Source organism: Bufo gargarizans, chromosome 2, assembly GCF_014858855.1.
Source record: "Bufo gargarizans isolate SCDJY-AF-19 chromosome 2, ASM1485885v1, whole genome shotgun sequence".
NCBI lineage: Eukaryota > Metazoa > Chordata > Amphibia > Anura > Bufonidae > Bufo > Bufo gargarizans.
The window spans coordinates 246,736,402-246,762,062 of NC_058081.1; the positions used below are offsets into that span (position 1 = coordinate 246,736,402).

Here is a 25,661-nt window from a genome sequence, read left to right on the forward strand (position 1 = left end):
AAATAGGTGACTTTTCTACTCCAGAAACTGTATAGTAAATTATGCAGGTATACATTTACACTCAAACCCGTGTGCATACACCCAGATATATAGACATATACAAAGACTGCACAAACATACGGAATGTTAACCTGAATATCGGCTGTACCTCAGCTGGAAACCTCTCTCCCACCACTCAATTAAAGAGAGAAGGCATAACATTGTTCTCTAGAAAAGTCAATAGCAGGATGAAGGAGATGGGAGTAGGACTGAAGGGCAAGGGGTGATAGCTTATGATATATTCACCTGTGTTTTTCCTCCTGTGCTTTCTTGGACGGCAGACCTCGACAATGAAGTACTTGCAGCAAATCCTCTAAAACAACCACAGAAGATGTTGCTTAATCCAAAGGCTACTAGCTCCTGTGAATGTAATAAGCAAGCGATATTACTAAAGATGAACATAGAAAGATGTGCAATATCATCCCACTGTGCATAATTGTACATGTACTTGCTCCGACTTTGGGAAGAGGTAGCCATATATTAGAAGTAGAACCATTTGTATAAAGACTAGGGATGAATGAATCGAATTCGGATGAAACATCCAAAGTTGATTCACATAAAAGTTTGTTTGATTACTTTACGGAGCAAGCTCCGTACAGTATTAGAATGTATTGGCTCAGATGATCCAAAGTTATTACTTTGCAAAGCCTCTTGAGACTTCGGGTAATAACTTCAAAAATACATTTTTACTCTTAAAAACCTTTTCCCGAACTTGGGTTCGGTTCCAAGTGGTACCTTGGGACCGAACCCGAGCTGCTTTGTAAAATAAAAGGTGGAATATGATAGGTTGCTATGGGCAACTAAGCCGTTTTTTCTTTACACCAGTTTTGATAAAACTGACTATGACTAAAATGATATTTCATTTACGTTCTGATCATTAATAGTTGTGTCACTTTAAGGTTAAAGAATTAAAACTGAAATATTGATCTCTTACAAGGTCTCAAGTGAAGAAAAAAAAATACTTTTTTTAAAATCCTACTTTAATGTAATAGTTTGAGTTATAAATTGATTTTACGGGGAGGATGACGTGATGACGTAGTGGACGTCGCGCTCCCGGCTTTCCCCGCTGCTCAGCTACACCGCTGCCGCCTCGATTATGCTGGCGTCTCTGTGCCGAATCCTCCATCCACCCTCTCTGTGACTGGGAACGGGTGATCAGCGTTGTTGAACCGCGGCGCTGTTATCGACTGCTGGTTCGGATGTGGGGGCTGCCTCCGGTTCCTGCTCTTTGTCCAAGCCTGCATGCTGCTGCTTGTTGATTCTGCCATTCCCGATTCTGCGCTCCTGCCTCCTTTATCGCCCACCATGTCGCTGTGAACAGTTTCTTGTCTGGAGGTTCTTTTTTCCTTTACCCCCGTGGACTGTGCCTCCGGCTCCTGCCTGAACTGCTACCCCCCCTTTGGTGCCGTGAGTAACCTCTGTGTTCCCCCCCTATTTGTGTTCCCCCCACCTAATGGATTGTTGGAGAAGATGATAAGCTGATAAGCTTCTCTTCTTTAGTGACTAACCTCCTCACGATTGATGACTCCAACTAACCTTGAACGGAGTTTGAGATAATTGCACATGACTGCACATGATTACAAGAAAGTGAACTCTGAAGTTTAAAGTATAAGGTGGAGAGGGAAAAAAAAATAAAAATAATAATAAGAGGGGAAAGAGTATAAAGAAGAGCGGACACAAAAAAAAAAAGAAGAGAAGAGAAACAGAATTAAGAAGAAGGCACTATAAAAAAAAAAAAAGGGAAAGGGGGATAAGGAAAAAGGAAAAAGGAAAAAAAAAAGAAAAAGTAAAGTAAAAAAAAAAAAAAAGAGAAAGAAGGAGAGCAAAGAAGAAAAGATATATATTTAAAGGAGAGAAGGAGGTGGAATAAGGGGAAAAAAAAAAAAAAAAAAAAAAAAAATTAATACTCCAAAAAAATAAATAAAAATAAAAATAAATATTTTAAAAAAAGGGATAAAGAGGAATAAGCTATGGGCCCAAAAGCCTTTAGGCGTTCGACTGATCTATCAGGTCAGAAACATGGGTCCAAAACTGCTGAACCAACAAAATTGGACCAGTTTCTGAAGTCCCCAAGGGTCAATACGAGGGGTGGACAAAAGGAGTTTTTGGAAAAAAAAAATTATGAATCAGAGGTAACAGACCTAGAAATACAAAAAGGCGCTAGATACCCTGAAGAGGAAGATGGAATAATGGGGGAAGCAATCCCTAATGATAACTCTTCACCGCTGGAAGAAATACTCCTAGCGGTTAAACAGAACGGGGACCTAATACAGGTGGTTACAACCCAACTTGGATTTATTCAAGTTGATGTGGGACTAATAAAAGATGAATTGTCCAAAATGCGAGACAGAGTCAACACCCTTGAAAGTTCTGTCACCCTAATACAGAAGGAATCCAAAAAAATAAATACGGAAGTTTCTACACTTAAAGTGGAATATAATCTCTTGAAGAAAAAGGCAGTGGACCTGGAGGATAGGTCACGAAGATACAATGTGAGAATAATAGGGATCCCAGAGGGTGAGGAAGAAAAAAATCCAACCGAATTTGTACAGAAATTAATTCTTGAGAACTTTGGTAAAGAGTCATTCTCTCCTCTTTTTATGATTGAAAGAGCCCATCGGGTCCCAGGAGGAAAACCAATTCCAGGGAGACAACCTCGGTCAATCCTTGCTAAGCTACTGACTACAGGGGACAGAGATGTCCTCCTGAGAAGGGCGAGGGAATCCTCACCGGTTCTGTATAACGGGATTAGACTGGCCTTTTTTCCTGATTTTTCGAAAGAAATACAAGAAAAGAGACGTATATTTATGACTGTTAAAAAGAAGCTAAGAGAAAGGGATATTAAATATTCTCTTATATTCCCGGCCAAATTGCGGATTGTTTTTGAAGATAAAATCTTTTTTTTTGATACCTCAGAAGAAGCCACGGATTGGCTAGAGCGAAACAATCGATGACTCAATTGGGTTACAATCGGGCGGGAATAATTAGTATTATAAGGGGCTTATACCCCCAAAAAAATAGTTTTCTTTGCTTCTTAATCGCGGTGTGGGGGTGGCTGAGTGGGGGGAGGGTCGAGGGTTGGTCATAGGAAAGAAATCTACTACAATATGTGGTGGATTGCATGTGGGAGGGGGGTGAGGGGGGGGTGGGGTTGGGTTGTGGTGCGTCAAAGTGGGCATGGTTCCCCTTTTCTCAGTTTGCTATTTTCTTTTTTTTTCCTTCTCTTGTTTTTTCCTTTTTCCCTCTCTCCTGATCCTCCACTTAACCATTGTAGATGACGATGATTAGAATTTTTTCTTGGAATGTACGTGGTTTGGGGTAAGAGACAAGCGGTTTTTGACCTGACTCAGGCCCATTTACCAGCAATAGTATGCCTGCTAGAGACCCATCTTACTGAGGAGACCACTAGGGTGGTCGACAGGGGATGGGCTGTGCACACGTATCATTCTACCCTCTCCAACTACTCGAGAGGTGTTACGGTTTTGATACATAGACTTATTGATTTCGTTTGTGAGGCATCCTCTGTCGACCAACAGGGGAGATTTATTTTTCTATATTGCAGGTTAGGGGGAGAGTTATGCATTCTGGGCTTTGTTTATATCCCTCCGCCATTTTCTCTTTTGGTTCTTAATTCCCTTCTATTATTTATGGATAGATGGCCAGAATGTCCAACATTGATTATTGGCGATTTTAACTGTGTCATCGATCCTTTACGTGACAGGGTTTCTATGAGTGCCGGGAGAGACAGTCCGGTCCAGGGGTCTCCCCTCGCACGGTTTTGCCTGGAGGCTGGATTTGAGGACGCTTGGGAGTTTCTGGGACAGGGGAAAAGGGTTTTTTCATGCTTTAGTAAAGCAGGCAAATCACTGTCCAGAATAGACCTGGTACTGATAAATAGCAAATATGTGAAATTGATAAAACGAATGAAATATGAAACAAGGTCAATATCTGATCACTCCCCGTTAGTATTTGAACTATGCTTGTCTCAGGAAAGATATACACCAAAACCTCCCTTTAGACTAAACCCTTACTGGCTATCAGTCATAAAGACACATGAAATAATTCGAAATGAAATAGGCCGATTCTGGGATATTAATTATGGCTCAGCAAAAATTCAAGTGGTATGGGATACCTTTAAGGCGTACATGAGGGGATTGATGGTTAGTAATATTACGAATCTTAGAAGAGAATATGGAAAAAAACAGAAAAATTTAGAAAAACATGTAATGTCAGCGACAGAATCCTTCCATATAAATAAGACGGAGAATAATAGGGAAAATATGCAAAAAGCCACACAAATATATGCTAATTTTTTACTGGATAAAGCTCAACAGAATCTCTTCTTTAAAGGGCAAAAATACTTTACAGAGTCTGGGCGACCCGGTAAGCTCCTCTCTAGAGTAATCTCCAATCAACAACCCAAAAAACATATAGACAAGGTTCGAGTGAGGGATGGTAGGATAGTTACTGGACAGGGTCCGGTGGAGAAGGCCTTTTTTGATTATTTTCTTGATCTGTATAAGGCTGATTCTAATATTACAGACGATAAGATAGATTTATATCTAGATAGGATCAACTTCTCAACTATCACTGAGACGCAAAAGAAAGCATTAGAATTGGAGGTCTCAATTCAGGAACTTGAGGGAGCTATTAAATTATGTTCAGCCAATTCTACTCCTGGTTCAGACGGCCTTCCATATGAACTTTATAGTAAATATGGGGACTGTATTTTTCCTAGATTACTGGAGGTTTTTACTGAATCAATGGAGGATGGGATGTTGCCAGATTCAATGATGGAGGCTACAGTGATACTAATTCCAAAAAAAGGCAAGGACCCTCTAGATTTAGAATCTTATAGACCAATCTCACTGCTTAATGCAGATGTAAAGCTTTTGGCGAGGGTCCTTGCTACAAGGCTTTCTGGGGTTATCTCCTCCATAGTCCATCCGGATCAGAGCGGTTTTATTAAAAACAAGGGTACACATCATAATTTACATCGGCTATTTTCTAATATCCAGGCCCCTGGGGGGACCGCCCGCTCCATCTTGTCATTGGATGCCTCTAAGGCCTTTGACAGGGTGGAGTGGCGTTTTCTCTGGAAGGTTCTTGTTAGGATGGGCTTTGGAGAGAGGTTTATACGCACTCTTAGGTTGTTGTATGGATCTCCAAGGGCTAAATTGAGTCTTAATGGAATCTTGAGTGGTAGTATCGAGCTAAACAGAGGCACCCGTCAGGGTTGCCCATTATCTCCCTTATTATTTGATATATATATCGAACCCCTTGCGATGGCCATCAGGCAGGACGATAAGGTCAAAGGATTTGGTACGTTAGGAACACAAGACCGTATCTCATTATATGCAGATGATATTCTGTTTTTTATAGATCATACGGAAACCACTCTCCCTAGGATTATTCAAATGGTTAAATTATTTGGTGAGGTGTCTGGTCTTCTTATAAACTGGGCTAAGACCAGCTTGCTCCCAATAGACCCCCTGCCACAGAAAGAGGTTCCTGCTACACGGTTGGATATTGTTGATACTTTTCAATATTTGGGTTTGACTATATCGCCTCGGGTCGAAAATTTTGTAGAACTCAATCTGATCCCCATAATGGTAAAGATCAGAGCTAAAATAGGAATCTGGTTGAAACTTCCCTTATCTAGAGCTGATCGAGTTTCACTAGTTAAAATGGTGATACTACCACAATTTCTTTATGTGCTCAGGAATACACCTATTTGGATACAAGATAAACATTTTAAACTTATGGAGAGACTAATTAATGATCTAATATGGGGAAGAAAGCGAGTTCGAATTAAGCTGGAGTACCTGTATAGATCAGTGGAGTGCGGGGGTTTAAATCTCCCCTATTTTAAGGGGTACTTTATTGCAGCCCAGCTACTGAGATGCTACGAATCAGAGCATAGCGCACTTCTGGGGAAGTTGGTAACTAGTCACGCTCATAATAATATTTTTTCCTTGTTGGAATCTGGGCTATTGAAGAGTTATGAGCAAGGCTATAGAGAGACTATAAAACTACTCCTTAAGGTGTGGGCTACAACTAGGACATGGTTGAAGGTTAAGGGTTCACTCACATTTACGCCTCTTTGGCATAATTTGTATTTACAAAGGCTGGATGAAATTGCAGCCGACACATTTTGGCAGAAAAATAAAATTTTATATATTTCACAGGTAGTTAAAGATAGAGAAATTAAACCCTATACAGAAATGACACAAAATATAAAATTTTTTCATGGTTTAGGTATTTCCAATTGCGTTCTGTATTATCAAGTTTGGATGATAAGCGGATGTTGGATATAGATAATTTATCCTTTTTGAATGATTGGGTAGGGGGTACACTTTCTAGAATAAAAATTTCAAATATATATAAGTTATTACTTAAGGTACGGTTTAGTGATATACACTCACCAGGACAAAAATTGTGGGAGGTGGATTGTCCGAATTTACAAATAGAAGGGTGGGAGAATATTTTTGGGAATTTAACTTCACTATCCCAGAACTTTAACCATGTTCTAATACAATTTTATATCTGCCACAGATTATATATTACTCCATTGTGGATGAACAAATGTGGGTTAAGAGACACGTCCAACTGTCCCAAATGTGATACTGTTGGAGCAGATTTCCTCCATATGATATGGACCTGTCCAGAACTTATAAACTACTGGAATGGTATCAATAACTGTATTATGTGTAAACTAAAAATTCGAATTCCTTTTGAACCACAAGTATTTGTTCTTAATGATCTCTCCAAACTAAAAAATCATAACCATCAAAAGATTTTTTTGAGCAGAATATTGATGCTGGCTAGAGTTTTGATCAGCCGGAACTGGTTTGCCCGATCCACTCCAGACATAAACACATGGATAAATTTAATTGATAAAGTAAAGAACTATGAAAAAATTCTATATAGACGGAGGGAAAACGAATACCAATGGAGTAGGATATGGGGTGGTTGGAGGTTTGGTTAGCTGAGATCAGGTTGTTTCATATATAGGGGTCCTACTTTGACGCACCACAAATTGGGAGGGAGGGAGGGAGGGGAGGGTTTTCTTTTCTTTTCTATAAATACTATGAAAAGATGAGCGGAATATATTTATATATAACTATTTGGGTCACTAAGAATTGAGAGATTGTAAAAAAATTCTTTTTTTATTGTAAATGTTTTGTAGTTTTCCCAATAAAAAAAAAAAAAAAAAAAAAAAAAAAAAATTGATTTTACAATGTGTACCTTGTAATATAATAAGTGATAGAAATGATTCTTAGAGATTATTCTATAAAATAACAGCCATTTTGCATGGCCTTTTGCTTCTAAGGAGCCTTAGTACGGTGTCCATGGACTTCTATGAGGCCCTATTGTACTCTCATATGGTAGCATACAGAGATTTTTTTTTAAATGTGATGTGTTCAATCAAGAGCTGTACTGTGGGATTATTTTCCCTTGAACAATAGTTTCTAGGTGAGAATATCTCTGAAACACAGCACCATTCAGAATGCCATATAGTGGCACAAATAGTCTCTATGACTCTGTACTACTGAGACAGGAACTTCATGCACAATCCTTCAAGCTCATCACAGAGTGCTGCTATTTGAATGACATCTAATCTCTTGTGTGAAATGGTTAAAAGTAGTGTTGAATGAAGTGAAGCATTCGAATTTGAATTTGAACCGAAGTTTAGGAAAACTTACATTTGCAACGAATCCGAATTTCCTCACGCTTTGTGGTAATGAATCATGTTTTTCTAAAATGTCGGCTACACGTGTAACATAGTGACAGTAAGAGGCCCAGGAACTGGACATCAACCATATTGCCATGGAGCCTGCCAATCCACAGATAACCATCCCCTGTGATGTCACAGCCCTATAAAACCTTCAGCCCGCATGGTCTCCGCCATTGTTCTGTGAGCTGAGCATAGGGTGAGATGTGGCAAGCAGTGATGCCCAGTTCGCAGTGATGGCCAGCCTGATAAAGGCCCCAGACGGCTGTTCTTGGAACTGCCTGCTCCCGGTGACCGCATTTGATTTCAGACCGACTCGCGGCACAGGCACAGGTAAGGGCTTACCTATGCATCGCCGGACGGGTGAGTCTAACCTTACTAAAGATGGCAGCCCGCATGTGTTCGCTGGTGAACACTGTGAACTGGCCATCACTGGTGGCAAGTTCTCATGCGCTAGGAACAGTGTTGCTGCAAATAATATATTAGAGAGGGAGAGTGCAGCATGACTTATTCTGCATCAGTTTTATATATTCTTACATTTTCTTATTCCTACATCAGTTGTAAATGTAATTTAATACCAATAAGATAGAAACCTTTATTATTCCCCTGCCAGTATGCCAACCATAGAGATAAGCGAAGTTTAAAAAAAATTGATTCTGCCGCTTCGCAAAATTTTTCCAAAAACTTTGCTTCAATACAAATTAATTTGTCACAAAACACTTTAAATCAGGTTTATCCCAGCCTGCAGTTAAACTTTAGGGAGAATGTATCCTGGTGTACATCACTGTGCAGTGCAGCAACATGCATAGCTAGTCCTTTCTGGTAGCTAAACAGTTACTCTGCATCAGAATGACAGACAGGTCACATATATGGACATGCGCATCATCGTGCAGGCCACCTACATTCCAAGCTAACACCCAGCTAAACAAAAAAAAAAAGCATACAGCATTCTTCAGTAAAGAAAAAAAAATGCTGCCCCTGTAGGTATCAAACCCACAACAGGTGCAGATCTATTCATGAGACCTAAACCTAGAGTAGGCCGTCCTATATCACCATGTGCAGGATCTTCAATAAAAAATGGAGGCCGCTGGCTCTTCACGCTCAAACGGATGAGGGAAGTATGATTTTTTAAAATTATTTTATACTGCTATTTAGGGAAAATCGAATTGCTACCACAAAGCACGAGGAAATTTAGCTTCATGGTGAATCAAATTTTCCCTGAAATTCAGATCAGATTCCACTTTGTGGAGTTCGATTCAATCAACATCAATTCACCTGTAGTCCTCGTGATTGGCAAATAAATTGGCCTCCTCAAAGGGTCTGAGCATACAGCAGGTGTCACACATGAGCTGCCACTGTCTAACGTCAGAGTTACACCGGGGAGTAGTCCTGTCTGCCTGCATCATCAAGAAACTGGTCACGGGTTTCCTCTGCTCATACAGTCGGTCCAACATGTGGAGACTAGAGTTCCAACTTGTGGAAATTTTGCATATGAGGCGATGTAGGGGAACACCATTCTACCTTTGCAGCTCAAGGAGGGCGTGTTTTGCATGGTAAGAGTGGCTGAAGTGCATGCACAGTTTCCTGGACATTTTTATCAGCTCTTGCAGTTCAGTGGAAGACTTGAGGAACCGGGTGAAAAGGAGATTGAAGAGTGCATGGGTCTGTCATGCAGAGTGCATGGGTCTGCCCTCCCTGACACAGTGCAGATAGAATGTTCATCCCATTATTAGTGACCATGTTCCTATCTCCAATTGGTGAAGAGACAGGCAGAATTCACGGACCAGTTCCTCCCCGGAGTTCACCCAGGCTTCACCAGGTGCAGAACGGTGTGACACGTCATGCTTTGCATTGGTGGTATGCTGGAGGACCACTCCGAACTGTGCCTACAGTAGAAGTAGAGGAGGACATTGGGGCAGAAATCCCATGATTACAACGTGGAGTCGGCATTGCCATCACCTGGCCAAGTTGCTGCCTGGGCTGGAACCACATTTACCCAGTGGGCTCTAATGGACATATATTGTTCTTGGCCATAGTTACAGCCCTACACATCAGCTCTGGTGAGAACTGTACCAGACATCGATAAGCTAAAGGACACTCTGCACAGTCAGTCTATTTAAAGTAGAACACATTAAGTATATATAAACCTTCCTATATTTTGGAACACCTGCTGACAATGAGTTTGATGCACTATGTATAACTGAATGGATTAATTATTAATCAGATGGATTAATTATGCATCAGATGAAGTAGGTGCATGCATCAATATATTAGACTGACTGTTGAGACTAAATTTGATGCACAGTCTATGTATAACAGAACAGATTAAGTATAAATGGCACAGCAGTGGAACAAGATGCACAGGGCAATTACACAGAGCCTGCACTGTCCCTGCAGTCTCCTTATGCTCTCACTACAGTGTCTAAACACTCTCCCTATGAGCTCCCTACACTGTCTCTGCACTGTCCATATCCAAGATTCTACAATTTAAGCTTTGTTAAACTATGTCCTTGTCACTGTAAAATGGTGGAGACTGGGTGGGATTAGGATTTTTATAGGGCTGTGACATCACAGGGGATGGCTATCTGCTGATGGGCTGGCTGCAAGGCATTATGGGTCATATCTCCTTCCCGGGCTTCTTACTTACACTTTATAACATGTGCATCAACCATTTTAGAAAAAAAACCTGATTTGTTACCACAAAGCATGAGGAAATTCGGATTTATAGCAAATCAAATTTTTCCTGAAATTCTGATCGATTTCAATTAGTTTCACTTTGATTTGCTCAACACCAGTGACCATCCTGATCTTTCACTGGCTTTGCCTCTTCCAAATCATCCTTCAAAGTCTCCATGTCCTAGAAAAGTCAGAGACAGGAGGAGCTGGATGTTCCTGATGACAAATTCTCATCAATATTAGATGACATATAAAAGAAGGAAAAGCAGATGGCAGAAAAAGGGCTCCCACCTAAACGGCAGGAGTGTGCTGGGGTTTGAGAACTGGGTATGCCAGAGCTGAATAATATTCAGTGTTAACTGTCAAATAACCTGTAGGAGAACAGCAATAATATGTATATTGCCCCCCCCCCCACCTGACCAGCCAAACCCCATACCAGCAATAGCCCCTATTTATAGGTGCAGTGCGGCCATTAACAATGAAGAAGGACTATACAGTATGGACTTCATTATTAAATGAAAGGCAGCTGCAGGGTAATTGGCTGTACGGTTCTTCACCGCAGCACGGCTGCTCCATGTGGCTTTGTCCTAATTAATATACCTTGATTTATAGCAATTCATGACAAATTAATTGGTAACAAATTGCATTTCTTGGTTAATTTCGATTTTGCCAGATCGAGATTTTTAAAACTTTGCTCCTCCCTAGTTAAAAGAATGATGTAACTTACCTGATTACCATTTATTACATAGTCATGCTTTATGGAATAGACTTTGGCCACAGAAAAAGCTACAGCAAATCCGACAATTCCGATGGAAAAGCCATCAGCTACACAGTCTTGGAATACCGAAAGACTTGGTGCCAGTGGAGGCTGAAAACTGTATGAGAAGAGTATGAAAAAAAAAAAAAAAAAAAAGAAACAGTAAGTTTTAGCGATATTTCCTTTACTTTTTTACTTACTTTAGTTATGTGTTACTTCAGACTAATACTCTTGTATAAATAGAATTTGATGGCTGAACATAGCATTTATGTGGAAATATTTGATAACTCAAATGCCAAAATGCAAAAATAAAGATCAGATCATTAAAAATATACATATAGGGTTTGGACCTCGTATCATAAATAGACGGTATACAAACAGTTTTTTTCTCCTCCTTTTAGAAAGGTACCAAGGTCTGCAGATGTCCTATTTGTGGATATCCTGCAACTTGTAAAAAATTGTAATAGTGTAAATCCGTATGGTTGTGCTATCCTGCAATGCGCAGATTGTACTTACATGGCACTCCACCAACACCAGGCGTATCAAAGGTATCCTCCGTGGCTTGTTTGATTCTTCGCAGCGAAGGTCCACGTTCACACGCCAGCGCACAGAGTCCAACCATGGACTTAATTCCAGCACACACCAGATGAGTCTGCTAGTATTCCCAATTTCTTTTGATTAAAAAATTTCTATGGATATAAGTGGCTCCTACCATAGTGAAGCTCCGATAGCTAGTTTAAAAGGTTTATTCAGTACATACTTACAAACATGCACTTTAAAATCGCATTAAAAATCCCAGCGTCTTTTTCTTTGCCCGACCCAGGTTTCGCTCCTTGAGCTTCGTCAGGGGCACACATCATCTCTCCCTCCCCCTTCTTTTTTATTTGGTAGGCTAGCGTTAATCAAGCACCTGATGTGCTACTCCAAACACCTCCTCTTTTTTTCTATCACTTAACCCTACACTTGTATATCTTAGTTCTCAATGGGAAAAACCGCGCATCTTTAGGTCCTAATTCACATGGGAATAGTGGTTCCACCAACTTCTGTAATTAATTTAAAACAGCTTGCAGATCAAATTCTACATTCAGGCCCCCTGGCTGTAGCGTACTCAATTCATATATCCACCTACTTTCTTTTTTATTAATTTTCTCTAAAAAACTTCTTCCCCTCCAATGGTTTTGTACTAGTTCTACCCCCATAAATTTGAATCCCTCTGGGTTCTTTTGGTGATGTTTTTTATAGTGCGCCGAAAGACCATGACTTTCTAGCCCCTTCTTGATATTTCTTATATGCTCCTGTATCCGGACCTTGAGGGGTCTGATGGTACGACCTACATACTGGAGGCCACATGGGCACTCCAGTACATATACGACCCCTTTGATATGGCATGTCATCTCTCCCACTACTTCCAATTGTTTGCCTTTCACAATACTGTGTACTGTAGTACTATTTTGTGATCTTTCTGTTCTTTTTCTATTTTTACAGGCAATGCAGAAACCACACCAATTAAAACTATTTTTTCTTTTTTTATTAGTCTCCTCAGGTCGAATAGCACTATGTACTAATTTGTTTTGTAAATTAGGTGCTCTTTTGTAGATGACCAGTGGTTGTTCGGGAATTGCAGGTCCAAGTACTGGATCTTTTTTCAGAATGGGCCAGTTTCTTTTGATTGCATTTTTTAGTTCCCCTAGAACATTGTGTGAACTGGGTTATGAACGAAAAACGAAAGTCAGTTGTGTTTTTCGGTATTTTTGGATTATTTGGGGTCTCCTCCTTTTGTTTTATTGTATCTTTTATACATCTCTCCAATTTTTCGCTCTCATATCCTTTTTCTAAGAAACGTTCTTTTATTATTTTGCTTTGTTCTTTAAACATAGCTGTGTCAGTGCAGTTGCGGTGGATTCTCTGGACCTGTCCCTTGGGTATATTTTGAAGCCAGGGGGCATAATGGCAGCTGGTAAAATCTATATACCCGTTGACATCAGTGGGCTTAAAATAGATCTTAGTTTTGAGGTGTCCCTCATCCACATATATAGTTAGGTCCAGAAAATCCACCGAAACCGCACTAACAGTGCTAGTGAAACTTAAGTTCCATTCCTTATTTTCCAATCCTCTAATAAACGCCTCCAGCTGATTTTTTTCCCCTTCCCATATCACCAGGCAATCATCTATATGCCTTTTCCAAATTCTTAATGTCCCACTTTTTTCACATTTGTTCACCTTGGGGTCAATGTAATGTTTTTCCCACATGGTCATAAAAATATTTGCAAAACTGGGGGCGAATTTCGCCCCCTTCGCCGTTCCAACCTTCTGCAAATAATACTGGCCCTTAAACCAAAAATAATTATGATCCAGGCAGAATTCCACACAATGTACGATGAAGTCAGCTTGTGTTTTTATCATATCAGGGTCATCATATAGGGTATCTTTTATTGCTTGTAATCCTTTGTTTTTTGGTATAATGGTGTACAGGGAGGATACGTTGATGGTGGCCATCCATGTATTCTCCCCAACCCCCTGTAGTTCTTTTATAATTTTCACCACACAACCACTATCCTTCAAAAATGACGGTGCTAGGGGTACGTATTTCTGTACAAAATTATCTATGTATTCCGTGATCCTACTGGTCAGGGAATTAATCCCTGACACTATGGGTCTACCAGGGGGATTTATGGGGCTTTTGTAGATCTTCGGTAATACATAGATAATTGGGGTCGTAGGTTCTTTTATATTCAGATAATCCATTTTTTTAATTTATTTTTTTATATATATTATCTGAATATAAAAGAACCTACGACCCCAATTATCTATGTATTACCGAAGATCCACAAAAGCCCCATAAATCCCCCTGGTAGACCCATAGTGTCAGGGATTAATTCCCTGACCAGTAGGATCACGGAATACATAGATAATTTTTTACAGAAATACGTACCCCTAGCACCGTCATTTTTGAAGGATAGTGGTTGTGTGGTGAAAATGATAAAAGAACTACAGGGGGTTGGGGAGAATACATGGATGGCCACCATCAACGTATCCTCCCTGTACACCATTATACCAAAAAACAAAGGATTACAAGCAATAAAAGATACCCTGTATGATGACCCTGATATGATAAAAACAGAAGCTGACTTCATCGTACATTGTGTGGAATTCTGCCTGGATAATAATTATTTTTGGTTTAAGGGCCAGTATTATTTGCAGAAGGTCGGAACGGCGATGGGGGTGAAATTCGCCCCCAGTTTTGCAAATATTTTTATGACCATGTGGGAAAAACATTACATTGACCCCAAGGTGAACAAATGTGAAAAAAGTGGGACATTAAGAATTTGGAAAAGGTATATAGATGATCGCCTGGTGATATGGGAAGGGGAAAAAAATCAGCTGGAGGCGTTTATTAGAGGATTGGAAAATAAGGAATGGAACTTAAGTTTCACTAGCACTGTTAGTGCGGTTTCGGTGGATTTTCTGGACCTAACTATATATGTGGATGAGGGACACCTCAAAACTAAGACCTGTTTTAAGCCCACTGATGTCAACGGGTATATAGATTTAACCAGCTGCCATTATGCCCCCTGGCTTCAAAATATACCCAAGGGACAGGTCCAGAGAATCCACCGCAACTGCACTGACACAGCTATGTTTAAAGAACAAAGTAAAATAATAAAAGAACGTTTCTTAGAAAAAGGATATGAGAGCGAAAAATTGGAGAGATGTATAAAAGATACAATAAAACAAAGGGAGGAGACCCCAAATAATCCAAAAATACTGAAAAACACAACTGACTTTCGTTTTTCGTTCATAACCCAGTTCACACAATGTTCTGGGGAACTAAAAAACGCACTATGGTAGGAGCCACTTGTATCCATAGACATTTTTAATTCAAAAGAAATTGGGAATACTAGCAGACTCATCTGGTGTGTGCTGGAATTAAGTCCGTGGTTGAACTCTGTGCACTGGCGTGTAAACGTGGACCTTCGCTGCAAAGAATCAAACAAGCCACGGAGGATACCTTTGATACGCCTGGTGTTGGTGGAGTGCCGTGTAAGTACAATCTGCGCATTACAGGATAGCACAACCATACGGATTTGCACTATTCCAATTTTTTACAAGTTGCAGGATATCCACAAATAGGACATCTGCAGACCTCGGTACCTTTCTAAAAGGAGGAGAAAAAAACTGTTTGTATACCGTCTATTTATGATACGCGCGGTCCAAACCCTATATGTAATTTCCATGAAAGTGTGATCGACCCCACAACACTCCTCGGACCTGCAGCAGAATCTTTTGCGGACTGGTGATTAAATATCTTTCTTTTTACTCCATTAAAAATATACAGAAGTAAATTGCTTGACACTTCAAATAATTGCTATCTAACATACTTTTAACAGTGACTTTGAGAGTCTCCGGAGAGATGCAGCATTGTAATGACACTGACATACTACTGAAATAGTACAGATATTACAGTAATTTCCAGAACTACAGTGCAGACTCTTAGGGTATGCACCCATGGGAGATAAATTGTAGTGGGATAATCTGCAGAGGTCTTGCCAATGGCCTGCCTTCTGCCGCTCACACCTTGCATACTATTTACAAAAGTAACCTGAGAGTTGGGAAGGGTAAAAAAGTTGCACATTTTTCAATCCAGGACTTGTGCCAAAATGTGTGACTTTTCTATACCAGAAAAGAGGCCTAGAAGCTTAATACTGTGTATCTCCCCTTTGTAAGGTTTACCATTAATGACAGAGAAAATGTGTGAATAATCCTGTGGATGCACTGACAAACCGAGCAGATTATAACAGTTCAATTTTAGTGCTATAGATAATATGATTATTTTTAACAATCATAAATAAAATCAGAGCAAAAGGGAGTGACAGATAATGGAGTATGGTGGGATGTCTACTTAAAGGAGTTGTATGAGTTAAATAAAATGTCTTGCAAATATGCTTAAATAACCCTATTTAAGAACACAGGTTTACATGCCATACAGAGTTTGGAGACAACCCTTTGGTTACACTGTCATAGCTGGAATCACCTGTTGTTGCTATGCACATTACCTATAAAGGGGACTAGAAATTCTACAGAAAGATATAACAAATATAATAAAAGGCTCCACAGAAGAGGACAGCTCACAACATTGGGTCTGACTATTTTATAGAAAGAAACATTTAGGTGTTCATACCCCTTTTGCAATTTTCCAACAATGTCAACCTTATATATTGCCTGGAAATTGAATGCATACGATACGCCTGTTGCAATTACTGTCTACAAAAGAAAAAAAATGAACACATATAAGTAAGTATAAATACACAGAAATATTGCCAGTCATGAATTCTATCAAATTGTTCTATAATAGTGAAATATTAATGTACAAATTTATTCAGTTTCCCTGTCTTCTATATGCCAAATACAATTAGTCACTTGTAATTGTTAGTCAATTGTATTATATTTAAAAAACAACTTGTAACGCAAAGAAGCAGCTGACTTCCATAAGAAAATGATGATTAGTTAAAAAGGTTAAACCATTGTACAATACAGAGTTGCCAGAGGTTGCCCAAAGACTACTCAAACACATAGGAAGACTCAAGTGTTATAAATGGGACATGGTAGCTAGTGTTGATAACGAATATTTGAATTTTGAATTTTTATCGCGAATATAGGTACTTCGAAAATTCGCGAATATTTAGAATATAATTATCTATATTCGTAATTTTGAATATTCAAATTTTTTTCCTTTTTTTTTATTCGATTATTTTTTATTTTTATCTGTACACATGATCCCTCCCTGCTTCTAGCTTGTGGGCCAATAAGAAGGCTGCAATATACTTGACTTTAGGAGTAGTAGTGTTTGCGAATTTTGCTCTATATTAGTTTTTTCGAATATTCGCTATATTGCTATATATTCTTGTTTTAGAATATTACAAATATTCGAAAAAACAAAGTTATAGCAATATAGCGAATATTCAAAAAAACAACTAATATAGAGCAATTTAGCTAATATAGTGCTATAATGTTCTTTGTCTAATAGTTGTAAGTTGAAAAATTCTCAATAAAAATTTGAATACGAAAATTCGCATATTACACAATCATTATCTTGCTGATTTTTCGAGTAAAAAAAATCGTGAATTTTCGAATATTCGACGAATATTCTAAAAAATATTTGCAAAATATCGCAAAATTCAAATTCGAATATGACCCCTGCCGCTCATCACTAATGGTAGCTAAGAGGCCTGTAACAGATTTTGAATTGGGACCCAGTGACTTTAGGTTACGCTTTAACAGTGTAACATCTCAGTTGATCCAGAAATACTATGTAACACAAGTTACTAGATAGATGGAAGAGGTGATGGGTCGTTCTTGTCCTAAACACCTAATTCACATACAGTATATCTGTGATGATTGCTCATGTTAAAAACGTTTTCCAGTTTATTTATATTGGTGGCTTATCATCAATATGATCAATAATTATCTAATCAACAGGGGTCCAACACCATGCTTCCTGTTTATTAGCTGATTTGCACAAGCTTTGATATCAGAACTACACCTTCATCCATCATGTGTAGTGGAGAGAGTTGGCTACTGCAATACTGTTCCCATTCACTTCAGTAGTAACATCTACTGCTGAACAGCTGATCAGTGGGGTTACGGAGTGCAGGATCCTCACCAATCTGATATTCATGGCCTATCTTGAGGTTCGGTCATTAATAGTAAATTGTCCTTATCCTGTGTTACACATTGTACTATACTCCAGAATTGCAAAAAGGTAGTTGTCAGACATTTCCACATCATATAACGTTATGGCATATTTCTATGTCATCACTTTATGATCAGTGAAGGTCAGACCACTAGGACCTTCACTGATCCTGAGAATGGTGAGGACACAGTGCTAGTATAACACTGTGATCCCTTCAAACTTTTCATAGCACAGCAAAGCATTGTCTCCAGCCAGTCACATTCACTCGAATAGGGCCAGTATGCGGCTCTACGAACAGTCTGGTGGCCAGTGGCTTTTTTTGCAGGAAAAAAAATGAAGAGGATACAGTGCTATAGCCATTTTCATTCTCAGCATTGGTGAGTCTGCCATCATGGACCCCAGGGGCGTAGCTATAGTGGAAGCAGGGAAAGCACCTGCTATGGGGCCGAAATCAGAAGGGGTCTACCCAGGAGGACGGCTAAAAGATTTTATTGTCAGGGCACCATCAACAGTATTATACAATGACATTATATATAGTGACAGTATGTACAGTGACATGACATACAGTATATACATGTAGGATATGGATGGAGTGGTTGGATGGCCTGGTCTGGAAAAGTGATCTTGACTAGTCACAAGTGTGAGGTTTGCACAGTTGGAGGGAGTTGCTGGGGGGAGGGGCTTTTAAAAATTTGGTGTGGGGCCCAGTCACTTATAGTTACGCCACTGGCGGACCCTCAACAATCATACAATGGTGGCATATCCTAACAGTTTGCCATCTATGAGATGGGGAGCCTCTTTTAACAGCTCATCCAAGGTCAAGTTATCTGAAGACTGGAGAACTGTGACTGCAGCTCTGGAGTACAGTACATGCTGTCAATGAAAGGTATTTACAAAGATATATAAGCTGTTCAAATTATGTCCAAAGAGGAACATACCCTTTAAATATAATATTCAGCATGTTTAATAGTTTTATCAAACTTTGATTTCAAAGAATTGGTTACTTACCATTATAACTTCAATAGGGATTGGTACAGGTATCTTGGATTTATATCGATCATTGATTTCCTTCACAGCAAATACTACCACCATTATAATTATTGATGTCACAAGGTCGCAAATATTTGTCTTTGTGATGTCCGTAAATACACCCTTCAAAGTCTGTAGATCAAAAGCAATTCCAATTACACTAAAAATATGTGTACAGTGTACAGTAAAATTTTAATCAGCACATTACCTGTTTTCGTAATTATATTCACTTTAGAAAACGTTATCAAAGCTTTGCCCTTTATGCCGTACTGTTGGCCAAAGTTAAAGGGGTTGTCCGGTTTCAGAGCTGAACCCGGACATACCCATAATTTCACCCAGGCAGCCCCCCTGACTTGAGCATCAGAGCTTGAGGTTTCCGCCCAGCAATGTGTTCAGTGACGTCACCGGCTCTTATGGGCGGGCTTTAGCGCTGCCCTAGCCGTTTTACAGGCTAGGCCAGCGCTAAAGCCCGCCCATCAAGCCACCATCTGGCAGCCCGAAGGAAAGCCCGGTACATCACCGGAACTCCACAAAATACCTTTGCCCTGCGCGATTTAGCGCAGGGCAAAGGAGAGCATTGGAGCATGAACTGCTCCGATGCTCAAGTCAGGGGGGCTGCCTGGGTGAAATTCTGGGTATGTCCGGGTTAAGCTCTGAACCTGGACAACCCCTTTAAGCTCTTAGATCTCAGAGTTGCTGATATTATTAAAACTATATTTACATAGTTACATAGTTAATACGGTTGAAAAAAGACAAACGTCCATCAAGTTCAACCAAGGGATAGGTGGGGGCTCGAATCCCAGAAGGAAGTGAGACTCAGATTTCTGCACATTTTCATAAGCATTTATGTTTTTCACTTTTAAGAATTCGTCTAAACTCTTTTTGAAACTGTCCACTGTTCTTGCTGTGACCACGTCCTGAGGAAGTCTATTCCACAGATTCACAGTTCTTACAGTAAAGAAGCTTTGACGTTTCTGGAGACTGAACTTTTTCTTCTTCAGTCGGAGGCAGTGCCCCCTTGTCTTTTGAGCACATTTTACATGGAACAGCTTTTCGCCGTATTTTTTGTAAGGCCCATTTATATACTTGTACAGGTTAATCATGTTCCCCCTTAGATGTCTCTTCTCAAGACTAAATAAATTCAAATCTTTTAATCTTTCTTCATAACTAAGACCCTCCATGCCCCTTATCATTTTAGTCGCTCTCCTTCTGTACTTTTTCCAGCTGCAGTGCATCTTTTCTATGTACTGGTGCCCAGAACTAGACTGCGTTTTCCAGATGAGTTTTTCTGCAGAAACTGTTCAACTCCTGTCCAGCATCCATATACCAGACACAACCCAGGGACAAGAGTAAATTAAATGCTCTATAAACAAACTGAGCTAGCCCTGCAAGGCATTGTCTCTGGTTTTACAATGAATTTCCTGGCAACAGACTGCCTTTAACTCTTATACTATCCCCGTAAGTAATTTTTAAATACTGTGACAACAGTTTAAGGGAGAATTCCCATCAGAAAAAAATGGATCCTGTAAAAAACGCATCCTATGCATCTGTTATGCGCATTTGGCTATCTGTTTGATAAGCCATTTCTGTCTGAGATTCTTTTTTTTAGACGTGAAAAAACTGCTACATGCAGGAGTTTTTATTCCATCTAAAAACAGATCTCAGAAATGGCTCAAACTTATGCCAAATATGCATAATGAATGCACAGGATCCATTTTTTTTTTACAGGATCCGTTTTTGATGATCAGAGGAACGGCAAAAAAACTGTGATGTGAACTCCCCCTAATACAGCCAAAGAGAGCCACTAAAACCTAATAAGGGGAAGGACTGCCACAAAGTGTGGAAATTAGTTTTTATACAAACGTATACTTAGTTCCCAAAGACCACTAAAGGTGAATAGTAGCTTAAACATCTGTTGATGTGAGTTTGAAAATTGCATTTACCAGTTGCCTACTGCTGCACAACTTTTTATGTAGTCGAGGTAGGCTGTTAACTGTAAACTAACATATAAATGTGTCGGATTACATTACGATCTGTTGGTACCCTATAGCCAGCCAAAGTGGTCTCCGGGCATCTGAATGCTGTAACAATCCTCTGTGAAGAAAAGTATAAAAAGCCAGAAGTGACACTTTCAGCTATTTGAGAGCGACCTCTGCTCACTGTAACTGATCCGGCTGTCTGCGAATTAACCCCTTCCTACCCTGACTGAGGCAGGAGGAGTTAATTCACTTTTTCATAAAAAAATAAAGAGTAAAAAATAAATAAAAAATAATAAAAAAGTTATAGCTATAGTTATTAGCTTTAGCAATGGCATAGTTTACTACATATACACACACACACACACACACACACACACACAATTTTTCCCCAGTTTTGTTTCATGCAAAAAAAAAATGTTATTAGTTTTATAGGTTTAGCAATAGTATTTTATAGAAGACTTTTATGTGTAAAATATACAAATGTACGCATATTTTTCCATTTTCTTTCATTTAAAAAAATTAAAAAGATAGGTGCTCATTTTAGTTATATTTAGTATTAAAATGTCTGAATTTCCCTAATATGAATACCTCTGGGTCAACACTCAACATAACAAAATAGTCACTTTGAAGGCGTTTCTAATGTTTTGGCAGTGTTGTGCCATTAAATCAGCAACAGAAATATAGGCTGCCAAAACCCCAAAACTCCTTGGGGTTTTGGCAGCCAGTAGATCTCAGCCAGTAGATATCCATTCTCACAGTGCAAACATATAGTAATGGTTTTAGGAATGTTTTGTAACATTTAGGAAAAAGTTAGGAAAAAAAATGAAGAAAGGAAATATCTAATTTTATTCATAATTATCATTTTTTTCTTTAATTTTTTTTAAATATTACATCTGTAATCAAATGTCACAAAAGAAAAATCCAATGTCTCCTGTGAAAAATAATATCAAATACATGTAAGTTAGCTCAGAATTAGTTATTTGTAGTTAGATAGGCCTACTACAAAAATTTTAAATTGGCCTTGGTGGGGAAGTTAACACTCTAGTAATGAAATAGTTAATATGTTAAATGCAAGAGTTTGTATGCCTATGCATATGTATCTTATGGTTGGCATCATTAGACAGCCTCTTTAATGTAGAACATATGTAGTTACCCACGTATCATGCAACAGAAACACTAGAACCACATTGTGACTTTGTAAATATGTTCTAGTGCAAGTTTAGTGAAAGACTCTTCTCTAATGCAATTAAAAAAATCTATATTAGACAATGTTAAGAAAATCATATAAATGTAGATCTATTGGCTTAAAAAGCGACTAAAACTGAGTTTAAAGACCTATTCATTTTATATAGGTAGATGATACCAAAGTCATACAGGGAAGATATACAGTAATAATGTTTGAGGGCATTCATAATTATATTTCTGTATTTATAATAGCAGGTTGTAGAGAAAACATGTAGAAAAAGCATAAGAATACTTACATAAAACAAGGCCAAAGGTCCACTAAATGGTGGAACTGTTAAGCCGAATATAAACTTTAACTGTGAAACTAAAACATGAATGGCAGCAGCGGTTGTAAAACCACTAATCAAGGAATCCGACAAGTAGATGACTATGAATCCAATTTGCAGTAGTCCTAATGCCAACTGAAAAAGAAGACAAAAAATGCATTGGCCATTACTGGAAATTGGTATCTATGTGGAGTAGCATAGCGCATGGACGTTCCAACAGGACTAACCTGGAAGATCCCAGCTAGTACCGTCACTGAAGCGGCTACAGTAACTCTTTTGCTATTCAAATCTGGATCATTTAGATCATCAGGAAACAACCGCAGCACAGCTGTGCCAACCATTAAACTCAACACAGGAAAGGGACCTGCAATAAAACAGAAGATCTGTGATTATTTATTTGGGTAACAGAATTTATTAGCAGGTTCCCTCATCAGATCTCTTCTATATTGTAAAGCGCTGCTGAATATGGTGGTGCTATAAAAATAATAAGTATTATTATTATTATTATATGATATTGTAATGCCGTTGCTGTGACAACTTTTTTCTTCATTAGGCTCCCCCATCTCTACTAATGATCTTCACAAACAAATAGCTAAGTCTAAGGTAGAATCGATTTAGTAGTAAATCAGTTTTATGATCATGTGAAAGAAAATGTGTATATTCGTTATAGTATGGAAAAGAGATGTTATCTTAAAGAAAAAATACAACATATTCGGGCAAATTAAAGACTGGCATTTCATACAAGACGTCAACTTGGAATAAGATGCATTTGTGATGTAAACTGTTTTAAAATCAAGAAGGCCTTGCCCCTTTCTGCTAAGTTCATCCACTTTTTTTTAAGTATGACTGTAGCCGTAGACACCAAAAATATGACATTTTAATAAAGGAGGACATTTATTATGACTGGCATATTACATGCCAGTCTTAATCTATCCCCTGCTGGAATCAGATGCGCCATAGTTATTGAGAAACCCATACCTCTTAATAATTTGGCGCACCTGTACAAGTCCGTGCACCAAAATGGTAGCTGGAAAGGTAGCTGGTGTAGATCTCTGATATAACCCTTACCAGTTTCCTGGTATAAATTATAATAACTCTATAGACACTGCTTCACTGCCCTGCTCGCCTCAATTTTTTTTAAAGTGTCGAGTGAGGATCTAAACCCCCCAAAAATTGCTAAATTTTGCATGACCATGGCAAGCACCCAACAGCAACTTTTTAATGCCACCATTCTGGTGTACAGTGGGTGATAAATGTCCCCCTAAATTGCTTCAGTTGGAGCAATAAAAATGGTTGTGATGGTTTACTTAGCCTTTAACAAGAGGTTAACCTGAAACCAGTTGTTATATTCCACCTCCACACATTTTACTAGTTGTATAATTTTAACAACTCACCAACTGATATGTGTTTAGATGTACCAAAAAAGAAGTAGATGATAACGGGAAAAAAAGCTGCATACAGTCCATAATCTGGAGTGACATTCACCAGCAGAGCAAATGCAAGACCTGAAACGATAAAAAGTTATAACTCACTACAAAGATTAACATTCGCTTTGTCAGTGCAACATTGGTTCTGCAGTATATGAGAGGAAATTCGTGAAAGTTATTACAGCATCATTTGACATGGTTAGTTTACCTTGTAGGACTGCAATTAGACCAGTGCTGACTCCAGATACAAGATCGCTGAGAATCCATTCTTTGATTCGGTACATAGGCAGCCATGAAGCAATGGGAAAAAATGTAAATGCTATTCGTTTAGCCTTCTGCTTTGAGCACCTAGAAATGGACGACAATCACATGTCTTATTTCATAGTGGATCGGCGACTCAAGGTATGTAGTTATCACTGTTCAGATCAGATAGGGATAACTGGTGGTCAAGATTCTATGAAATAGATAGAGAGTTCAATGCCCACCACATATAGTAATTGTAATTCATTATTGCCTATACTAATAGGAATAATTGATACATTGTTATCAAATTTGGAATAGTAATATCTCTTAAATTGGCCTCACTTAAATTGGTTGGAAACATAGTTCTTGGGTATTGTAACTGTGTATGACTTCCATATTGTACAGAGCTATAATGTAGCACCCCTAGAATTCTATGCATCTCTGAATGACTCCAGTTTCATATATGGGCATAGACAGATTTTTTTTGTTGGATTACATGTGAGTTCAATATAAAGAGATCTTGGCCATCAGGTGCCATATTATGGAGATATGCAGTGCTGTACAGATTACTACAACAGTTGGGTATATTACTTGACTGTAGAGTCACATTTTGTTGGAAAAGTCTATACTATGCATCATCAGCCCATGATGAGAATTGATGTATACAGGATGAATGAATGACATCAATGTACATTGTAATTATGCCTCATATTTCTGGTGGTAGAAAAATATAAACTCTCAATAAAAAAATATGTGTCAATATGTAGAACACTTTCTGTCTATTGCCAGTCATAATATACATTGTCATAGTTCTTGGGGCTACAATGAGAGTAATATATATTTCAAAAAACTTAAGTAAAACGTGGCAATATTAGGCAAATGTTAAAATCTAGCAACACATAAAGATATCATCTCTCCTGTGTGGTGCAGTAGTGAGGACCTTATGTCCCCACAACCAGGACATAATATACATGTACCCTCCACCTATGTGGGTCAAACAGATTTATTTGTAATAAGGAGCTGTCGCCTCCTAAGACGTTTGACAACTCCTGACGAAAGCATTCAGCTGTCAGCTATCTAATGTAGCCAAGTCATGTGTCAGATACATATGCATACAGATACTGTATGGATGTACACATCCAAAATCTACATATCTAAAATCAGGAACGTGGCACTTACCCAAAAGTTTCTCGTAGATGATCCCGAAATCTTTTATGATATCTATTCACTTTTTGATTCTCAACTTGGAAAGCATTTTCAGAGTATGCAGGTCTGGAAACCACGTACTGGTTTCCCACCACCTCGTACATTGTTTTGAGTAATTGATCTTGATGCTTCAAGTAATTTTTGAATTATAAATGACAAACAATTACAAGGAAATGACCTGAGCAGAAGTGAAAGAAAATAAAGTATGTTAATACTCAGAATGATATTTTTTTAAAGATGGTGTGTAGATTGTGCACAGTGTTATATCTTGGAATTCAAGAAATATTATAATTGTTTTTACAGAAAAACTTTATATTTAAGTTACTTAAAGGTTTTGGCCAAAGATGACAATCCCTTTTCAGATAGAA

At 38.7% G+C, this 25,661-nt stretch overlaps 1 protein-coding gene across 1 annotated transcript in view; it reads right to left on the bottom strand.

Moving 5' to 3' along the window:
- The window catches only part of LOC122925814 (chloride anion exchanger-like), a 63,373-nt gene extending 37,976 nt beyond the window's left edge, over positions 1-25,397 (bottom strand). Inside the window, exons 1-9 of the mRNA XM_044277170.1 lie at positions 25,267-25,397; positions 24,053-24,192; positions 23,812-23,922; positions 22,645-22,781; positions 22,388-22,552; positions 18,907-19,059; positions 16,387-16,469; positions 11,178-11,325; positions 286-399 (exon numbers count right to left, since the gene is read on the bottom strand). Of these exons, the coding sequence (XP_044133105.1) occupies positions 286-399; positions 11,178-11,325; positions 16,387-16,469; positions 18,907-19,059; positions 22,388-22,552; positions 22,645-22,781; positions 23,812-23,922; positions 24,053-24,192; positions 25,267-25,397 (1,182 nt within the window). The remainder of the gene's footprint in view (positions 1-285; positions 400-11,177; positions 11,326-16,386; positions 16,470-18,906; positions 19,060-22,387; positions 22,553-22,644; positions 22,782-23,811; positions 23,923-24,052; positions 24,193-25,266) is intronic.
- Between the last annotated feature and the right edge of the window lie 264 nt (positions 25,398-25,661).